General features: G+C 34.3%; 1 protein-coding gene and 1 long non-coding RNA gene across 4 annotated transcripts in view; one reads left to right on the top strand and one right to left on the bottom strand.

Moving 5' to 3' along the window:
* The window catches only part of luna, a 132,252-nt gene that overhangs the window by 105,137 nt on the left and 4,627 nt on the right, over nt 1–22,488 (bottom strand). Inside the window, 1 exon segment of the mRNA XM_068290415.1 lies at nt 17,555–18,182. Coding sequence (XP_068146516.1) covers nt 17,555–17,656 — 102 coding nt within the window. The 5' untranslated portion in view covers nt 17,657–18,182.
* LOC137577053 (uncharacterized) lies at nt 720–21,144 on the top strand. 3 transcript variants are annotated; one of them, XR_011032361.1, is made up of 3 exons: nt 720–983; nt 20,816–20,943; nt 21,024–21,144. It is a non-coding gene; the product is annotated as an uncharacterized lncRNA (long non-coding RNA). The 3 variants fall into 3 exon arrangements; XR_011032360.1 differs by lacking the exons at nt 20,816–20,943; nt 21,024–21,144 and adding an exon at nt 1,044–1,631; XR_011032359.1 differs by lacking the exons at nt 20,816–20,943; nt 21,024–21,144 and adding an exon at nt 1,065–1,631.

Raw genomic sequence — 22,488 nt, forward strand, 5'->3', positions numbered from 1 at the left:
CCTAAATATGGTAAATCGTTTTCATTAGCCAAACACAAATTGAAGGTACACGATGTCTACAACAACAACGACAATAAAGCATAACAACAAATTTCCACACTTAGCAACGCCATGAAAAACGCTAAACAAGCGACGAGAAAATATCAACCAGTGAGTGAGAAAAATCAACAATTTGCTACTGCACAAACATAGGTTTCTATCTTTTTTTCTACCTTGTTTTTTTTTTTGTGTATTGTTAACTTGGTCAAGTGTTTTTTTTTTGTCGTCGAGGAGAAGCCCACTGAATGCATTTGAAACCATGTACAAAATGCCCTAACAGTCAACTCGAGTCAACTCTAGACGTCTCAAGGTGCGGAGTTACTAATTAGCACAGTGAAGGAAAAACAAAAGTAGGTAAAATGCATTTTTGATAACGCTTTCACCTCGTAAGTTGAGTGGCATTCGAAATTGAAACCATAACCGAAACGAAATACCCATACCAAAAGAGTTAAATATGTCTGTACTTGTAGTTGTTCCACATTCATTTCTATAATGTGGCAAAATAATGAGGGATTTTCTAAGCTAAATGAATCATTCAACTTTAAGTGATTAAACAAAATTAAAGCGACTTAGAATTAGTAACACAATGGCTTGGGATTTAACCGGAACTTAAATGATTCATTTTTTCTCTCTCTGTCTCACTCTCACTCTACATATTAGACGACTTTGTCATATTAATCAACAAAAATTATATCTAGAGAGAGAAAAAATAAATAAAATTAAACTACAAAATGGTAAAGAAACACAAATCAAGTAAACGGTGCGTTTTGGAGGAATATCAACAGCAATTAAAAACAACAGCGAACAAGGTCAGCAAGCCTTTGATATTAACCATATTCGTTATAGCCATAATATTCAAATTGGCCATCTTGGTGATTGAATTTATAATCTAAGCCGGAAAAACTTACCCCTTTGACTGTGTACACAGAGCAAAACCACACAAAGTAAGTAGAAGTAAATTTACCTGCAAAGAAAAGCAAAAAGAATAAATAAGTTATAATTAGTTGTATTATTTATTTTGAAAGGAAAACCAAAGAGCAGTACATTTTTGACACTTTTAAGAAGCGAAACGACCTTTTTATATGTATGTCAAGTGGTTGATCTTGATCTTTATCACCAGTTTGCCTGAGCTCAAATTTCTATTTAGGGGTGACTTTTTCTCAAATGATTTGCGTCTTGAATTACCAAAAAAAAAAAAAAAAGACCAACAAAAAGGAGAAACAAACAGACGTGTTTTGGCGGTAACCACAAACGACAGGGACTGAAATGATTTCTCAGTGCAAAACAGTGAAAATAATTTGACAACTCACTTTAAGGCCAAGGCAACCGAAAAATAATAGAGGCTCAAGAAGAAGGTCAAAGGGTGCAAAAGGGTTGACCTGCTGCTGTTGCTCCTGCTGCTGCATGCACGAGTGAACTTTCAAATCAAAAAAAAAGGAACGACTATCCTCAACTTTTATTAAAAGCTGTCAGAGTTTTGGAAAGGAACAAAACCTCAAGCCCGGGGACATATTGTCAGGCCCAATTTTATTTCATTCTTTTTGCTTTTCGTTTTTTTCTTGGCTGGCTTCATTAAAAATTCTTGAAATGGAGTGGCAATATTTTTTTTTTTTTTTTTTTTTTTGTTTTTGCCGTGTGCCTCCATATATTTTTGACCAGCTTTTCACCTTTTTTTTTTTTTTTTGGCATTTTGACCAGACAGTCGTTTTTCTTTTCAGTGCCTTTTTAACGTTTGTGTGTGTGTGAGAGTTGTTTGTGTGCCTTCTTTGACTTTGAGTTGCTTTGCACGTTTGCCACTTTTTGATGTAGGCAAAAGTCTTAACTCAAGGCGAAAGGCATCAAATATGCAAAAAGCAACTGAAATTAACTCAATTTTGAGTTTGCTTTTCCTTTTCTTTCTGCTGGCCCCTTCTCCGTTTTCCCTGAATATATGTAGGTACATATTTTCATTTTTTTTTTTTTTCTATTTTGCTTCTTTAACACTTTGGCGGCTCGGAAAATCTTTTTGTCGGGCACGTGCTCACTTAAGGCAACAAATTTTTGGTTCAGCAAACAGCTGCTAGGCCAAGTTTATGGCGTTTGCCATGTGTCGTTTATTATATTTCTCAAAAACGAAAAAAAAAGAACACATAGGCCGTCTAACCACTTGAATTGGCGGAGTTTCTTTTAAGAACTTTTTCACTTTTCAGTGTGTGTTTTTTTTTCAAAAACTCATCAAGCATTTCTTGTAACTCATTATAAGCGGACCCTGGTCAGGGTTAACTTAAATTTTGTGCCCTAAAATTAAACAAAATTATTAAGGATAAAGAAATCAGCAGCCAATCATCTTTGTAATCGACAAACGACTATAGAAATTTAGTATTTTCTTAAAACTATAAAACTGCCAGTTGAATTTTTAAAATATTTTCAACCAAAAATATAAAGTCTTAATTTAATACAACTCTTAAGCAGAGTGACTGTGTAACTAAATGTTTTCGACCAAGTTTCTATTAAGCATACAACCTAAGATAACGAAAAACGAGAAAATTGTTTCTCTTTTGATTTTATATTTATTTATAATTGAATTCCTTTATAAACATTTTCCATATAAATTTTCGTTGGAGAATGAAAAACTTTTAAGTTCTTTTTATTTTCTTATTCCCCTTTCTCTTTTGCCTTAGTGGATAATGAAACAGACAGAAAAAGCAACAGGGAGAAAGAGAAAGGTAGGCAATTAAAAAACAATTAACAATTTTTGTGCACTCAATAAAATATTTAAATTTAAATGGCAATTGGCGAAAAGGTGGAATGGTGAATGGGTTTTCTTTTGGTCAAGTAGAGTGAACCCTTTTTGCTACTTGCTGTCTATTGCCTTTGATGGCGTTTGAAGAGAGTAAAGAGTACGAGTGGAGGTGGTTGGTAAATGAGTGAAGGGAAATTGTGAAACCCTTTTTTTTCTCGCTCTCTTTCCGTGTCTCTCTCACTTAAAGCAAATGCAAAGGCAAACAATGATAAATTACAATTGAAATTGTACTGGGAAAATGTAAGAACAGAGCAAAAGAAGTGAACAGAGAACAGAAAGAGAGTGAGACAGCGAGAAGGAGAACACAAAAAACAAAATGGTAAATGTAAAAGGACACACCACATCGAGTAGAGCAATTAACGCCAAGTTCAGCCCAAAATGACACGCCTTCTTCCCCGGTCAGTCCTTGCCCAGAGCAACATTTTCCATTTGCACCATGTTTACTCAATGATTACTTACCCAGAACCAGAACCAGGACCCTTTGATTAATTTGAAGCTCATCGATATTCTCTTTGCCCTCTCTTTTCTTGCCCACCTCACCCACCCCACAAAGTAACCTAACCCTTTTTTCTTTATTCTTTTTTTTTTCCTGTTTTTGTCTGTTGTTCTGGCCAGCCTAATTGCTTTGCCTAATTTAATTGCCAACTGACACATAAAAGTCAAAAGCACACATTCACACACCAAAAGAAACCCCAAACACTGGGAACCTTCATGGTTTTTAGTTAAGTTGCAATACTTTTCTATTGATTGTTGTTACTGATTAATGAAAAACTGTGTAAAGAATCAAAAAAAAAAAAAACGAAACTTAACTAACAGAAAGTCATTTTCCACCCTCGAACATCATTAATTACAGTTACGCTTACGGTTAACGGTTCAATGAGGATGTCGAGAGAAGGGAGTAGGGGAAAAACCAATAAAAGTGTTTAGGCCAAAATAAGTTGTCATCATTAGTTACACAGTTTCCTGCCATGTAAGTGGTACGTTCTTCAATATTTTCGGTTTTTTTCTTCTATACAAATTGCCAACAATTGATGAATGTCTTGGGATAATGAGAAAAAATTTAAGGCTAAACACAACTAAATTCTGTCTTTCCATCTCGCTCACTCTTTCGCGATTTTCTGCAAGAGGGTATTAGTGTGGTAGACTGATGAAATGAATTGAAGTAGGCGCCAGGCATATAAATAAATAGGCTTTTCTTTACATCATCCATAGCATTTACCATTCCATTCCGTTCTTGACACAAAATGCGAGTACAAAAAGCAATCTGTGTAAAAGTAAAGCAAAGTCATTAATCATTATCATATAAACATCAATTGGTGTTTAGAGCAAAGGCACCAGGCAGCAGGCAGAGCCAGTCAGCGGGCACTAGGCGGCAGCATTCAGCATGTTATTGATTGGCCATTGAGTTGAAATCGAAGTGGAATCGAAGTCAAAGGAAAAAAGAAAGAAAAGCAAAAGAAATTGAAATGAAATTTAACGTAAATAAAAACATTTTTTCTGCCTTTCTGCCCTTTCATCTGCTCTAACCCACAGCCTGTCTCTCTCACGTTCTAGTCTCTGTATCTCGCTCTCTCTCTTTTCTTGGTTGAAATGAAAAAAAATTTAATTTATAACTGTAACTACACTTTAAGAAATTAATGGCAAAGTAAATATCTAACAAAGAATTGATCGCTAATTAAGTGCTAGTTGGCTAATCTATTCAAAGGGGTATAAAAAACTGAACGAAAAGTGTTGAGTTTCTGAATGAATAAGATCTGAAGATCTAACAAAATCTCAAGAAGATCTGCTAATAGAATTCAACTAACAATTAGTTTTAGAAGAAATATAGTTATATTTGAAATCTTAAAATTAATGGCACTTAGAGATTGTTGTTTATAATTCCCAACTTGTTTATTGAAATGATTAATAGCCTTTTTGAAGCAAATATTGCAAAGATTAAGCTCAAAAATTGTTTCCCAACAAAACTTGAAAGGGCTTCATTGATTCTTAACTTTTTTGAATTCCTAATTTTAACTCAATCATCAAACTATTTATTCTGTGTCCAATTTCTTTGACATCATTCGATTTAGTTCTTTTATTTTATAGTTCAATATGTTGCTAGCTAAATTGAATATACAATAAAATGTCTCAATTGAGTCTGAATAACTTCCGAAAACAATTTTCAGGGTATTTGAAACTTTCTTGAAGTAGCAATGTAAGTGTCGTTCACTTCGATTTTATGTCATGTGAATCGAATTACATAAGGGCACTTGATATAAATTATTGCCCCAACCAGAAGTCTCTATAAAAAAATATGCTTGACTCTTTTTTCAAAGTGTAGATATTGGTTTTCCTATGCTACCCTCAATTGGTCAGCCCCCTTAAATTTTTTTCTGCTTCTGTCTTCAAAAGATTTTCTTTTTTTTTTTTTTTTTTTGTCCTATAACTCAATTCAATGCTCTCGGAAATGTAATGGATAAAAAAAAGCATAAAAGAAAAGGAATGAGTAAAACTCTGGCTGAGAGATAAATCAAACAACAAAAATACGTACTGAAAATAAGACCAGAAATTACTTGTAATCAATTTGTCATATAATAATAAGTTCTGAAAATAACTTAGTTGCTTTTGCCATGAAATTTTTTTTATGTTTGTTTTTTTCTGCTTAGTCACTTCTGAGTTGTCGATGGTCTTTCAGGGGGGGATTCGCGGGTAGTTTGAACCTTGAAATGAGGCAAGTTCTTTGTCTCTCTCCACTGGCAACATTTATCATCTCGAATGCGCATAATATTCATATTATATATTTGTATATATGTGTGTACATGTTTTCGATAAAGTCAACATGCATACTTATACTTATCATGTTTTTCATTCTGAGAAAGAGACCAAGTGAAAGAGATTCCTTTCTTCCTCTTTTGTACTGCCTTTTATCACTAAACATTCCTTTTTAGCTGCAGCCTCCATCAATCATTATCATCATTTCCATTTCCATTTCCAATTCATTCCTCCAGCTTGTATTTAAATAATTCCTTTTCAATTCAGTACGAAAATAAAAAGAACGAAATAAACTGCCTCTTTGCCTTTTGCCATTATTATTATTAGCTCTCTACCATGGAGAGAAGACAGAGAAAGAGAGCAACTGACTCTAAGCCAGTTTGATAAATTACTTAAAGGCACAAATCTCTTTTAGATATTTTCTCTGATGTATTAAATTTAACCAAGAAAAATTATAAAAACAAAACCCCCAAACTGGCATTAACAATTTTATTCCATTTAAGATGGAACGAATCAGTTAAGTTTTAGTATTCGAAACTATTATTGATAGACATTCGAATGTCAAAGGAAACAATTCACTTTGGTTTCATTAAGTGCTAAATTAATCTCAAAGAATTTTTCATTATCAAAGTCGAATTCAGTTTATTTATCTTGTTAGTTGAATTTACTAGTTTACTTTTGTTGGCCCATTCTAATTGAGGCTAAAAGTGACTGGATTTATTTCTTTCTTATTCGTTTTTATTTTATATATATTTTATTTTCTATAATTGGTTGGGTAACCCTCGTATGTCAAGAATTTCTCTTTATACAATTTATTTAATGCAATTTGTTGAAGAACTTTCTCGTCAATTGATGCACTTAGGCCTATACAATGGAAGCTAGTCGAAGAAATAATGAAGAGAAGAGGAGGAGAGAGGCGAAATGTATTTTGTAGGGTGTGTAAATTGATTTCAGGGCTTGCCTTCTCTCACGCCTTTTCGAAAGACAACAACAAAAGCAATAACAGCAGCAGCTGTCGGACAGTGTGAAATAACTCAAAATCATCTGGGTAGGCATGGTTGGGGGACGACGACGACGATCCCAAAATGGGAAAAAAAACCCAACACTAACAGCAAACACAACTCAAACATCAAGGGGTGCCCACTGTCTGTCTCAAATGCATTCCCATTGCTTGTTATATGAGCCGAAAACTGTTTGAATGGATGATTAACATATATGGATGGGTCTTTGGACTGGAGGATTGAGCACTGGAATCTGCTCTTTGGGATGGGCACAAAACAACAGAAAAAAAAAAATACAAAATATATATAAAAAAAAAATGAAAAACAATTTTTCTCTGTCTCTCCCTTAGTTGTTTTGCGAAACATACAACGAAATAAGTTTCAAAATTGATATGAAATGATTCAGTGTGTCCAGCGTCAGAGTTTTTTTTTTTTTTTTTTCATTTTTATCAGCCTTCAGAGGAAACGACAATCCTCTCACACAAGTATAATGTTAAGGCACGCCCAGTCCATTTCATATACATACATACATACATACATATCGAATCCAATCCAATCGAAAGTGGAAACACAGGCGGGCGTCATTCGACAATTGTAAACATCAACAGAAAATAAACATCTATGGGCCACATATGTAAGCAGGCGTCTGTAGGGCAAGGGTCCTGATCCCTTTTATGGCCCAATGTGTCAACTAAACGAAATTGCTTTTGTATAAACTAAGACAACACACACACTCATACTCACACATATATAACAATAGAGAAAGTTAAAGAGAGAGACCGAAAGGCTCATGTCCTTATCATTTGCTCTTGGAATTAGCTGCTGGAACATTTTCTTACAGTTGGCGCCATTTTTGTGGCCTTATCACACTTATCAGACCAGAACAGAACAGCAACGAAAATAAGGGCTAAGGCAAATTTATGTGAGAAAGAGACAAAGTGTGAGTGAGTGAAAGGGCGAGACAGTGCTAGAGAGTGCTGGCGAGTGCGTGGGCAGAAGGGAACATCTAATTAGTGCTACATTTCAGTGACCAACTGCTTTCATATTGAGGCTTAACACACACAACGCATACAATACCAAAAAATTTGACATACATTTGCCAACTCTAAGGGTAGCGAAAACCAACCCCCTCTCTACCTCACTCCCCCACAGATCGCACACACACACGCAGGCACACTCATGGCGCACTCGTTTAGAATTCCAAGTAAATACACATTTCCTCATAGAAGTAATAGCAGCTCTGTAGAGAGAGAGAGAGAGAGAGAGTGAGGGTGAAGGCAGAAGGAGGGAAGGAGTGGTCACATTCGCCGTTGTCGTGCTGGTGGTGGTAGCGAACGTGTGTGCAAAAATTAAACAAAATAGCAAGTGTGCGCAAAAAATGTTTAAAATACCAAAAACTCAAATTCACCCTCAAAAAAAAAACAAAAACAACAAAGAAAATAAAAGGGGCGCAGAGAAATAGGAATAATGCCAACAGACAGTTGCTTGAGGTGGCCGGGGGCCCATTTTGAAACGGGGTAGGGGCGATTGTTGTAGTGTGGGGTAAGCAAATAAATATGTACAATTTTGAGGGTTGTTGTTTCATTCTAAATGTCTCCGCCTGATAGTCTTTTTTTGGTCCTTGTGAAATACTCTTACACACAAAATGCATTAGTCGACCTTATATGTGTGTATGTATTTATGTGTATATATGATAATCCACAGACGATATTTGAATAATTCATGAAAAACTCACACAAAAAAATAAATAAATAATGTATTCGTAACTAGGACTCAAATTTATCATGATTATATTTCGTTTTCAATGCCAGTTAGACATAATCAAAAGTTGAGATCATTTTTCGATGCCATTAGCAGACAGTTGATCTTAATAAACATTTTTTTTTTTTTTGTTTTACGAATTTTGAGTATTAAAAAAAAAAAAAAAATGAAAATATTACTTAAGTAGTTAAGCAAGTGAAATTCTGCAAGAAGTTGTTTTTTATTAGAAGATTAGAGGAACGGGTCTTAATATTAATATTAATTACAATTATGTAATGAAGAAAGATTTCTTAGTTTGGTTCATCAATTAGTAATTATATCGATTAAACTTACTACTTAACTTAGATCCATACCATTATAATTATAGAATCCTGATAGTTTGCTTCATTGCCTTGCGATCAATTTCATTTCATTTCTCAATTTCAAAATATTTCAAATAAAAACTTTGATAGAGCATTAAAGAGTCGTATGATTGTAGACAAAACCATTTACTTTTATTGCCAGCTTTCATGTCATTTCAAGTCTGTTTGCTATGTTTACTTGAAGAAATGGAAAACAATTTGTACCTATTGCTACTGTTCCACTTTTGTATTTGTGTTTGTAAATTTACATAAAAATATCTAAAATGAAACAATGAAATAATGTGCAATTGGCCATGGCCAAAATGGCCAAAAACGAAATTGTCTTACACTCAAATGAATTTTGCCAAAAAATCGAGGCACGTGGCATGAGTTTCGTTAGATTTGAGTTGAGTTTTGGGTTGGGGTCTAGGTCTAGGTCTGGTTCTGGTTCTTGGAATCAGAGTCTGAATATGGGCTTGGTCATCCGCCTAGCTAAGCATTATTAAAAAAGGATTAGTTTTGGCAGTCGTAAAAAGTGTTTTTTATGGCTAGATGAAATTTTCCTCTACCCAAACAACCAATAAAGATTAATTTCGGCCATAAAACGCAGCAGCAATAAAAAACAACAAGTAAAAACAAAAAGAGAGAAAAGGGGAAAAAAAATCAATCAAGGCTTAGGCCAATTTTTATTGAGAAGCCCACTTTAATGTCAGGAGATGGTGACTTAAATCGTTAGAAGAAGTAAGTATATGTCTGTAGTAAAGCATAGAGATAGAGAGTTGAGAGGAAATTAAGAATCAACCCACACAAACACACACACACACACATACACATCGCAGCTCAGATCATACTCCTCCACATAAAAGATTAGCAAACAGAGCAAAAGACAACTCCTTAACAGGGCTTCGCTTCTAGGCAACGCATAACAAGGCAATTGTATAAGAGAAGGGGTAAGGGAGCACACAATCACACACACACACACAAACACACACACACATTTATACAGAACTGTAATTAATACGAAACATATCCACTCATTACCAAGAGACTTTATCAACCGTCTCACATCTTTGAGTAACGAGGACGAACGACAACATTGACTGCTGATGGAGTTGCCTTCCCTCCATCCATCCTCACCGACATCGACATCCTCTCGGTGCCTCTCTCTCTCTCTTTCTCTCTCTCTCTCTTTCGATGTGTGTCTGTGCCTTTGCCATCAGAGCATCACGCAGCCATTCACAAAGGAGATGCCAACTTGATGTATGAGTCTAATAAATACAAATTTATCAGCCACTAACCGAAGCATATATAATTGTACAACCAATTAGAGTAAGGATATAATTCAAACTCAAAAGGCCAAAATGAGAAAGACAGACATCAGACATCCGACATCAGACATATCAGACATTCGTTTTGGTTAGTTTTTCCTTCATTCTTTTGATCAAGAAAAAAAAACCTAATCAAGATTTATACACACTCACAAACACACACACACACCATATACACATTTGTACTTGTATCGGAGAGTTGCAATTCAACTCAATTATCTGAAAATTTAAAAGAGTCAAACAACTTTTGCCCTTTCTCTGTGTGCGTTTTCATTCTGGGGGAAAACTTTTGCGAATTATGTATGACCCCAACAGCTGTTTTATATATATGTAGATATATTTTTTTTATTTGAAAGGGTGTCATATGCTGCTAATTGCGGGCTCTTTTACTCACCCTTTGCCCACCTCCCTCTACCTCATGCTTAAATACATATATTCATATGTCTTATGGGTGTGTGTGTATGTGTGTGTGTGCATAGCCAATTAAAGTAATTACAGTGGTTCTACAAATGCAAATAATTCGGCAAAAAAAAAAACATTAAATTAAGCAGGAGAAATAAATAAATGGCTTAAGGGGTAGAAAAAAGTGCACGTTGAGAAAAACAGGGTTTATTTCCATATGCTGATTTATAAAATTTGTTGATCCTTAAAAAGGAATTGTTGTGAAATAGCATGAATACGATGTGGTCTAAGTTTGTTTAGCCTTTTGCTCAAATGCTCAAATTGAACAGATTTTGAAATAATGAAATGAATCTTATACTTATGATGTTCATATTAAGCGTTTCTATCGTGTCTTTATAATATAGTAGCCCTGTCTATAACGAAATCGGTATTAAATAAGAAAGTTATTTAGTAATTGTTAATCAAAAAGGGAACCTAATTTGTTTAATAGATAACCCAAAGTAACCAATCCTTACATTTTATATATGTATCATAAAATTGTCATCAAAATTATTAGAGAAATTGTGTGTTTTGCCAAGAAGTTTGTTTTGTCCATAGGAAAGTTACCTAACCTGGGTCTAATCAGACATAGACTTAGCCCACCCCAAGCGAATATCTTTATTTAAACTCAAGTTGCACTAACTTTTTGTTGCATGCAGCTGCTGCGTGTGTCTATGCTGTGGTGTGTGTGTGTGAATGAGTGTGTGTGGCACAAAGTTTAACCAAGTGTAAGCCACAGAAGCAGCAGAAACCGCAAAAGCCCAGAGATTCAGGCATATCATAAAGTTGCACGTAACCAGCAGATGAAGATGGGAATGGAAATGGAGTTGCAAGAGAAGGTGGTGGAGCAGAAGAAGAGATGGAGATGGAGATCGTAGAGATGGAGCTGGAGTTGGAACTGGTTCGGCGTCTGTCACATAGTTAAATGTGAGCTAGCACCGCAGCAGTGCCACATATTATGCGCATAAATCCAGCCAAAAAATGTGTGCATGTGTGCGTGTGTGTGTGAGTCCAACACAAAAACTATAAAAGGACACACATAGAGGTCCTCTCCTCCTTGGTTGCTTGCCTTCATCTCCTGCGAATGTGAGAGCGCGCGCATTTGATGATTAATTGCAGCCAAGATGATAAATGATTGAGGGTAATAGGAGTAGCAAACGGCAGTCAGTATGTGTGTGTGTGTGTGTGTATGTGTGTGGGTTGGGATGAGGGTGAGGTTGCGGAGGACATATGAGGGCGATTCACACAGAGCAGGGCCGGTCTCTTTCTTTCTCTTTTTCCCTCCTCTTTTCGCCTTCTTTCTATTTAAGGCTTAGTACTGCCTGGCCCGCACGTTTTGATGCCGGGCCCCGTTCTCGCATAGCATATTTTCAGCAATTGCACGTATTTGGGATTGCTTTTTGTTGCTCCTCCATCTTGTCCTCTCCTCCTACTACTCCTCAGTTTCTTCCATTTCGTTCATTCTGCTAGCTATGCTATTTTTCACCAAAAAAAAAAAAAAAAACCCCCCCAAGTAACAGCAGAGACTAGATAACTTGGACTATGACAAAGTTCTAATGCCCTTAATCATTCGCATTTGCATTTAAGGTAAAGGCTCTTAGTTGACCGATTTTTCTCAAGATTTGAAGATGGAATAATAACACCGCAATTGGCCATGGCCATCTGATGATAGCAATTTTCCTTAGTTAGGTAGATGATAGATTTGGTTACTGACTAGGTGTCAACAGAGTAAGTTAAGACCTTGAGAACCTTAACAAACCTCATATGACAAATATAAATATATATAGTAAATATATAAAAAAAGGAATGTTACTTACAAAAGTAACAAAAACAGATTTTGATCATTTCAATCGAAATTTCATTTTAACATTTTCTATTAAATGCATTTTAAGATGGAAAAGTAAATTATAGTTTATATCATTAAAATACCTTAATAAAGTTATATGCAATTAAATGAAAAATTAATAAATGATCTCTCTCTGAGTATAATAGTAGACAGAAAAGTAATTAAAATATTTATTACCAAAGGAATTATAAATATTTATATTTTCAAGTATTAAATGATGATTTATGTTTTCATAATTATTAAATAATACGTTTTGCATTCCTCGTGCCACTTTTTAGACATTAAAGGGTATCAAATAAACCGAAACAAAAACAAAAAGAGAAAAAACTGCGTCGCGTCGCTTTCGTTTAGGGCCAAAGGACTAAGACTAGTCAATGAAGATGGAGTATAGAAGTAGGGCGTTTCTGGAGTGGGTGTGGCCCTTGGCTTATTAGGTGTTCGGTGCGTGTGTGTGTGTGTGTATGTCCCTGCCCTCTTCTTTTTCTAGCCTTCTGCTATTTTTTGGTACGTGCCATTTTTGGGTTTTTTCTGTGACTGTTTTCCTTTTTTTTTTCATTCCTCCACCACTCCTCGCCCTTGTCGTCATGTGTGTGTTAAATGTTAACTGCTGATTGCATATTGTTTGTCTGACTGTATAACGAGGGAGTGAGGGTGTGAGGGAGTTGAGGGTTTCAGGGTGTTTGTGCGTATATCAAGAGGAGGAGGTATGCCATATTGAGGTAAAGTGATGATATATTGTAATACATTTATTTATAAATTTAGAACCGGCTTAATTTAAAGCGATTTATACATTATAACTAAAATCGCCAAACCACAAAAACCTCAGAGCTAAAATCTACACAAAATGAAAATGAACACAGAAACTAAAACGCATAGACTAAAATCCGATTATATGGCAAATTGGAAACCAATAAGCATAAACCAAACAAAATGCATAAAATGAATATGAAAGAAAAATATATACATGTATTTGTATGGCAAATTGAAATTGAAACTCTATGCGATATTAGGGAAGAGGGGGTCGTTGGCAAGTGGGTAGGGGGATATAAAATTAAGAGTTGTATTTATTTTTGTTAAGCAAATTTCTTTTCTTTCTCAACTTTTCTTCCTCTGTCTCTCTCGATCTCTGTCTCTCACTTTATTCTGGGTCTGCTTAAATTGTTTTGCCAGCTTAGATAAACATATGCAGATGATGAAGAGGATACATCTCCCTCTTCCCCACCTTCCCCCTTTTGTATTTTTTGGTTTATTTGTCTTTTGTGCCACTGTAAAAACAACAAGAACAACGACAAATTGAGCTACAACAGCTGTTTAAATTGTAAGAGGTGGTGGAGTGGGAGGGAAAGGGACACAAGTGTTTCATCATCATCATCATCATCATCAAGTGAGTGTGACGGTACCCCAAAAAATTTACGCATCATAACAATAACATAATGTTGGAAGTACCCCGCCCCAGTCATACCATCCGCCACACCCCCACCTTCCGCACTTTCCCTTCCTATTCCTGTTTTCTTCATCATCATCATCATCATCAACACAGAGAGAAAAACGCATCGGAAGTCAACGGAAATAAGCAAAAACATCCGCAAGTTCTAATTACAAAGACATTTGCTTTCGGGGCATTCAAAAGGCTAAGAGAGAAAGGGGTAAGTGGATGAAGGTATAAATTGGGGGGGTTCGTTTTTGGTATAGGGGTGGTGGGGTGGGATGGAGAGCTGAGAGAAATTTGACTAACTTGAACGTCAACTTACCTGTCACAAACTTTTATTTAATGCTGCAATTTAAAGTTTTTAACCCCAAAGCTGAGTACAACAACAACAACAAAAAAATAACGAAAAAGAAAAGCAAAATACCAAAACGTCGCGACGATTTGCCTCGACTTTTTGTCAAGGCAAAATACGCCAACAACAACGGGCGAGAGCGGAAAAAAAGTTATGCACAAAAATTGTTGTTGTTGCTGCTGTTGCTGTTGTTATTGTACTCGAGTTCAATTAAAACTTTTTAAGTTGTGCAAATTAAACACAAGTGGATTGCTGCAGCATCTCAGACTCAAATTCAAACTCAACCTCAACCTCAGACTGTGACTCCAACTCTATGGAATTCAGACGCAGCTTCCACTTCAACTCAGACTCAGAGACTCGTGCGATTGAATTCCCATTTCAATGCACAAATTACAAATTGAAGAAGGCAAATGTTAAACGACATTCTTAATAAGAAACATTATGATCCCACCAAGTAACTTTGACATGGAAGTAGAAAGAAATAAGCAAAGAAGGGGGTAAAGTAGGCAGTTAAACAGAATTTCAAACAAAAAGCTAAAAATTGAAAAAAAAACTTTCAAAGGAATTGCAATGGGATAGAAGTAGATAAAGCTACTAAGGCAACTTACTAAACAAAATAGGTAAAATTTTGGATAGACTTTAAAACTCACATGAGATAACATTGTACTCTGATCTGAGGTGAGAGAGGAATCTTATTGATACTTGGAACAATCTATACTATAAATTCTATATACTACTATATAGGACACCATTCTTGTTTTACTAGAATTACGTATTACGTGACATATGCTAAGATAACCTTAACCTAAGACTAGAATTAAACAACTCGTCTTCTTATTATGTCATCTAATAAGCAAAATGTGAAGAGAAACAGATTTTATAGCTTAAAATTGATTTTCATTCGATTTTTCTTAAAAAAGAAGCTCATAAGCGCTCAAAAGCTTTAGTCGGTGACTAATTTTAAGCAGTTTTGAGACCATTTAGATGAACATTTATTTAACATAGAGTAATTTCACCAAATTCTACTCTAAATGAAAATCTTAACTGTTTTTGGTTTTACTTTCCTGACCATGATAACTTTTCTTAGTTGAGGACAAATTGAATCACTGAAATTCGATTATGGATATTCTCTAGCTAAATAATTTTCTTTTCTATTTTTCATTCATTTCAAAGAAAAAAAAAAAAACTTTCAAGGCATGTGCAGGTTGACGTCATTTAATTTAAGTTTCTTTTCTATTTGTCTTATTTATTTATGATAAAAAAAAACAAAACTTGCTACCAAACTTGTACCCAATAGAACTAAGGCATAGCAAAAGTATTTTATCTAAAAGGCTTTAAGCGACTTTAACTGCGGTTTTTTTTTTTTGGTTTTTGTTTTTTTTTTTTCTTTGTGGGTTGCGTAATCATTTTGACTAACTAAACGCATAAAGAAATGCGCTCGAGAGCATAATCAAAACAGAGAAACAAAATCGAAAGTGACTTATATATATTTAAGTATTTCGTTTTTGTTGTATTTTTTTTATTGCCACATTTCAAGGTGAACATTTTTTTTTATTTTTATGGTTGCTACTTTCCAGTTTACCTGCTGCTAAAATTAAAATGCAAAACAAAAAAAGAAATGAAGTAAGTAAGTGTTGTCGAAACGACTTTGATATACCAAGCACTAATAGATTAAATTCTTTGTACTTAAGCGCCACCACCAACAAAACGATCAACTCGAATTTTTAGTTAAACAAAATTTCTAACCATAATTCGGCTATTTTTTGTGTAATTTTTATGAAATTTAATGGGTCTTTAGATATTTATAAGAAATTTTAGTGTACCAAATTAAACAGCAATACTTTAAACTTTAAACTTTAATCAAGGAGACGAAAGAAAGCATGAAAATAGATTGCGCCTTCATATACCAAATATAAAGCTTGAAGATCTTTTGTTAACTGATCTAGATCCACTTGACTGTTAATACTAATCGTATATGTACGCTTCCTTCTGGATGTTACAAACTTCTTAGAGACTTTTATATACCATTTGTACCCTATGAGTGCATGGTAGAACAAAAATAACAAACTCTTGATAAGCAAATTGTGTGTGCGCATGGAGAGAGAGCAAACATTCTGACAAACATATACAAATATATGTTAGGTATAGGTTCCTACACTATATACATACTTATGTATGTATATACACATGGATGTATGTCTATATAAATTTCTACAATTTGCGAAAATATAGATGCCGGTCATAAATAAGCAGCAGCAGCGCCGCCGTCGGTTATCATCGCAGAGCATACATTATAATATATGTATGCAAATATATATTTATATATATATATATAGCAATTTTATTTTATTTTCAGTTTTTGCAAACATTTTGATACATTTGTGTGTTGTTATTCGCTTTCTTTCTTTCATTCTGTTGTAGTCTGTTTTAATTCTCTTTTGTCTCACATTCAGCTTTGGCTCTTATCATAGCAGCTGATTGGTTCAGTTTTATTTTTTGCTTTTTTTGGCCAGCTTATCAGTACGAATGAACATACGGACAGACAGGCAGAATAGCAGAGGGGGTGGGGGAAATAAGACGAATGCCTTTTTTGTTATTTTTTTCTGTTTTGGGCCTTCATCCCGGCATCAAACTCAAAACCAAGATAAGGCCAAGAAGAGGCAAAAGACAGCAGAGCAAATATATCAGCTACCGTTTAATGCCCCCCACATGCTATTGTTCAATACCCTGTAATCGAATTTGATAGCGAGTATTTTGCCCACCACATACGAATTTGGCGTTAAGTCTGTCAATCTGCTACATAAAAGAGTTTAAACTCCAATCACAAACCAAATTGTATTTATATATCATTGTCGTTTTGATTAATTGTTATAAATATATTTTAAAGTGTTTACTCACAACTTGTTCCACTAAAGTCTACAGGGCATTCTCTGATTCAAAATGCGTATTAATATTCTAATTTTCTTGATTATTTCAACAAAATTTTCACACCTTTCAATTGTTGGTCATTGAGGCTGTTAGTGCTGTTTGCAGTTTGCTACATTATTTATTTATTTTGGTCTAAATTCAGCAACACAACATTGTTTCTATACATTAAACGTAGATTTTTCTATTTATTTTAATTAATTTTTTTTTTTTTTGCTTTTTCAATTTCTGTTTGATTGAAATTTCAAGTATTTCTAAACAAATAATTTTGTGTGCAATTCTAGAAATGAAAATTTCCATTTCCATAACTAAAAATAGGCCAAGAGTGAATGGTAGAAATATGAGACTTATTGGCCAAAACATTAAATCGAAGATTTATGTATGTATGTTAATGTGTTATTATACACAATTACACAATAGTAATTCATTTTGAAATTGTTTTTTTGGCGGCAAAGTAAGTACATTTCCAAGTGTGATAAAACGAATCATTGTTAGACATCTGATGGTGATTGTAGATGCATTTAATTCGTTAGTAATTAATCTATCTATTGATCTTACCTGTTGCCATTGATCCTCAATCGATGGCTGTGATGAGAAATAGCCTGTGGCGCAGATGCGTTCCAATTCGCTAAATATATTCCCACTTGGTAAAATATCCATCTCGAAATCGTCGTTATCCTCCGCTTCGTGATGATCAAAAAACTCTAAAGACTCCGTGATGAGGCCGTTTATTTGTTTCTTTTGATAATATTAATATTTTTATAGAATATATATATATATAGGAAATTATTCAATATATATATATATACGTTGTTATTTTTTCTTATTTGGCTAAACACTTTAATTATTATTTTTCTTTTCCTTAATTTTGATTCAACTGAATTTGATTTTCAAATGGATTTCAATGCCAGCCAATTGACTTGACATGGTAACACACACGCGTAGGGTGACGGGGGATTAGGGGAGGACAATATACATATAAATATATATATATCTGTGGGTATATATATATATATTAGGTATAGATATATTTTTATATAGATTTAACACTTATTTTGTTGCACACTTGTTAATTTTTCATTTATTTTTTCTTTCTTATTTCAATTTGCTTTGGTTTTGCTTATAATTTTTTTTATTTTTTTCGTTATATTCAGCACATTTTTGTTATTTCTTTTGGCTGTTTCAGCTGCAAAGAGATAAAAGAGTGGAGAAAAATTCATTAAAATAAAACATTAATTACAATATATTTAACCCAAACAAACAGAATAAATCAGTCTAACCCATGAATATGTTGGTTATATTTCTGGATATCTTGAGAATCCTTAAAACTCTTTAATCTTAAAACTAACAAATTCCTTCAGAATAATTTTCGTTATTACCTTAAACTTAACAAAATATGTGAAAGACAATTCAATATCGGCACCACGAATTGCCCATTAGCCCAATAAATGGCCAGTTAAGGTTGAAGCCCCCCCACAGCCGCTAGAAGCAGCAGAATTCTGTTACCTACAATTGTGCGGATTGAATCCTCTACTCTCTATTGAATGCCATGCAGCATTTGTGTTCCATCCACGGGGGGTGCCAATGACCCAGAAAAAACTGGCCAAAATGTGAATGGTGACACCTAGAGGCATACCCTGACTTATTGGAGGACAAACAAAATCATTTTGTCATTTCCATATACTTATTCTGCAAAATCCAAATATACTTTCTTTACAATTAGTTGATCGTTAATAAGACTTATTAAGGGGTATCTTAAGATCGTCTTTCATCTACTTGGTGAACGGATGTTTTCTTATTTGTTTTTGCCAATTCATCTTCATAAACTATTAAACATTTTTCCCACATTTACCGCTCTCTTTCTATAGCTTCAAAAAAAAAAAAAAAAAAAAAAAATTTCTCTTCATTATTCATATTGGTCAACACTTTTCACTTAAAGCCAAAGTCAGTTTTTTTTTGTTGTTGTTGTTGAGTTTTTTTTTTTTTTTTTTTTGGTTTTTCGTTTTTTGGGTCAGTAACCTTATATCCAAAATACATATATTGTATGTTGGTTGTGTATGTTGAGAGACATAAAACTCAGTTTCGGTTTGCCGGGACTTTAGCCTGTTTTTCTAAGCCAGCCAACAACAACAACAACAATTCGGTTCGGCTTGGTTCGACTCGGTTTCTTCCCCTTTCAAAAAAAAAAAAAAAAACAAAATTATTTTTACTACCTGTTTTTCGTTTTGTCTCTTTTCGTGTTAACTGAAACTTGAATTTTTTTTTTTTGTGTTTTTTTTTTTTTTTTTGGTACAGTTTTGTTGTTGTTTTTGTTGTTGCTAGTTGTCAGGCCTCTAAATTAGAACTTTGGCAATGCATTTTTTCCATTACATTTCAGCTTGAGTAACCACATAAGTAAGGGCAACATATAGAGTATGTGTGTGTGTGCATGTGAGAGAAAGGCCGAGGGATGCGGGTGCTAAAAGAGAGACATACTGATGAAGAGAGGGGACTACAACGAATCACAGACTTTAGCCACAGTCAATGGCATTTTTATGTTCTTGACTTTTTTTCCTTCATCTTTTTCATTTCCAATTGTCTGGTCTGGGGTCTGCTATATCATTTTTTTTCCTTGCTCTCTTTTTTTTTTTTGTTTTCTGTGCTGTCTGGCTTATTGATTTTCCACTAGAATTTTCTTTTCCTTCTCTCAGTCTTTTTTTGTGTTTTTTTGGAACCTTTTCCTGTTTTATTGTTGTTGCTGTTGCTGAGATGTCTCCCCAAGCAGCCGTTTTCAGTTTTCAGTATTGTTACAAAATTTTATCGCTTTGACGTTTTTACAAGTTTTTTTTTTGTTTTTCGGTTTTTGTTATAATAGTAGAAACAGGCGGTCGTTCAGTCGGTCGGCGGTCATATGTGGGCGGGAGGGAGGTGAATGGAAGGGACAACAAGAGGGAGTACAGTTTTTTTTTTCCAGTTGACCATTGGCCGGCAAGTCGATGAGGGCAACGGCTTGACTTGGCTTGGTTTTTAATAACAAAAAGGGTTTGCCAAACCATGAAATGAGGGTTAGGTTACATGCTTGGAAACATGACACGTTCTTCATGTATACATGCATGTACACTGAGAGAAAATATGCTTCGAAAACTTTAAACCTTCTATAACGGGCACTAAATTCAACGTTTACCAAGTGAATGTTTTGGTTTTAAAATAAAATATTTTTAATATCTGTCATTTTTATTTTTAATTTTAAGTCTTTTTTTTTTTTTTGCTTTTTTGTTCTTTCTACTTTCGCATTTAATTAATAACAATAATACACTTTAAAAAAAATATATATTTTACATTCCCGAATCTTTTTACTTTATGTTCGAAAGGCTCATTACCAAATTCAATTTGTTTAACACCATTTAAAATATATATTTTCATCTCAGGTACTTAAAATATTATTCAAAAGATGATTTAATGATGATTTAACAAAATTTATTTAATTAAAAAAATGTTTTAAGAGTCAATAAACGACCTTTTAAGATATTCTTTTTTAAGCAAACTTAAGCAATTTTCGATGCCAAAACAAAAGAATTTCATTCTCAATCATTAAAAACAATTAATTTAAATCGAATGCTTTTAATTTTTTGGTTTCCGCTTTTCTTCAAGTGTTTACAAAAATTATTGAACTTTGAGTTGGCTTATTTTTTTTTTTATGTTTTAATAATTCAATTTTCTTTATGCGCTGTTTTTTTTTTTTTTTTTTGTGACTGGTTTTGTTCTAATTAACTCTTAACCCAATTTTTTTTTCTTGTTTCCATTTTCAACTTTACTTTTTTTGTGTTTTTTTTTTTGCAGCTGCCTATGCATTACCTGGGCTACTACTTAAAGACTAACCGCCCACATGAGAGAAACAACAGACCAAAAAAAAAAAAAAACCCACACGGTGTCGATGATGAAGATGAAGCGCTGATGATGCAGCTGAGGTAAAGGCTTTAGCTTTAGGTAATTTTCACAATGTAGCTACAACAACAACAACAACATTTCATTTATGGATTGCATCAAGTCGAAGCTGAAGGCGGAGGCCGAGGCAGACACACGTAAAGATACTTTACTCGAAATACCCTTCAATCAACAACTTAACGCTCCACGTCGCGAGCCCGCTGCCCCATGCTCGCTCTTTTGCCCCAACTATCATAGTCATTCCCCTTTTTCATCCTCATAAAACAGGGTCGGTTTAAATTAATAAAGAAATACATACATTCTTAAATTAAATTTAGTTTTAAGTTTAAGTAATTTATCAGAAGTTTTGTAAAGCGTTTTTAAACATTTGAAAACTAAATGTAAGAACGATTTTTGAAATAGAATTGAAGTTGGATAAGTTTTTTTGTATTTAATAATAGTCACATTAAACTTTTTCCTATGGGAAACAGATCCTTATTTAGGAAAAGGAAATCCCTAAAATTCTTTCTTTTTAAACGAATCCTTACTGAAAGATCTCAACGTTCTGTTGTAGATTCATTTGAATTTCTGAGTAAAGATAAAATTTAGGCGAAATTAATGACAAAATTCTAACTGAAGAAAAGATCTCTAAAAACATTAACAATAAATAATACGAAATGCTTTTTCAAAAGAGATTTGACAATAGAGTGTAGAATTCAAACATAGATAAATAAATATTTAACTCAATCAAACCCAATCCAAATAATAAAAAATTGTTTTGTAAGTTTGTCAATCTAAACGTATGTAGAGAGAGGTCAGTTTTTGATTTGTTGGTTCTAAATCAAATGTGCGAAAATCGAGAAGATTTATATCCATATGTGGGTACCTCTTGTTGAAGAGACCGCTCCTGTGAACTGCTGGCCTACGTGCGTTTTAATTTTCTCTTCTTCCTTTAACTCTGCAGGGCTCTGCGGCTTGGCCACTTCAACTATAGGTGTGTGTGTGTCTGTGTGTGTGTTTAGAATGAGTGTGTGTGTGTGTGCGTTTGTGTGTTTGTGTTGTTGGTCTTTGGAATTTAAAGGCTAAGAAAGCGCAACAGCAGCAACGGCAGCCACAGTCGCAGTAGATGAAGGGCTCGCCTGTGTTTTGAGTTGTTGTTGTTCCATATCAAAACCAGAGAACGACCTTAACGGTGGCTCAAACTCAGACACACACACACACACACACAGACAAAACCGACAGACAGAGAAAAAGAGTGGCAAACAGAGAGAGAGCGAGTGAGAAAGAAAGAGGTAGAGGAACAATAGAGGCAACCAAAGTCAAGTCAAGTCAGTCCCAGTTCCAGACCCAGTACAAGTCAAACGTAAAACGTCATCAACACACAGCCCAAAGGCCTGCATCTTTTTTTTTTTTCGTTTCGTTTTTTGTATTTTTTCCCCTTTTGTCTTTTTTGGTTTTTTGTTTTTGGGCTCCTCTTCCCCTTCCGTCCCATAACATGACTTGAACTTGATTTGGTTTTTGAGTTTTGGGTTTTCGTTTTGTGGTTGTTGCTGCTGCTTGCTCCTACGCACGAAAAAATTCAACTCTTT

Source organism: Drosophila tropicalis, unplaced genomic scaffold (genome assembly GCF_018151085.1).
Source record: "Drosophila tropicalis isolate 14030-0801.00 unplaced genomic scaffold, ASM1815108v1 contig_593, whole genome shotgun sequence".
In the NCBI taxonomy this organism is placed as follows: domain Eukaryota; kingdom Metazoa; phylum Arthropoda; class Insecta; order Diptera; family Drosophilidae; genus Drosophila; species Drosophila tropicalis.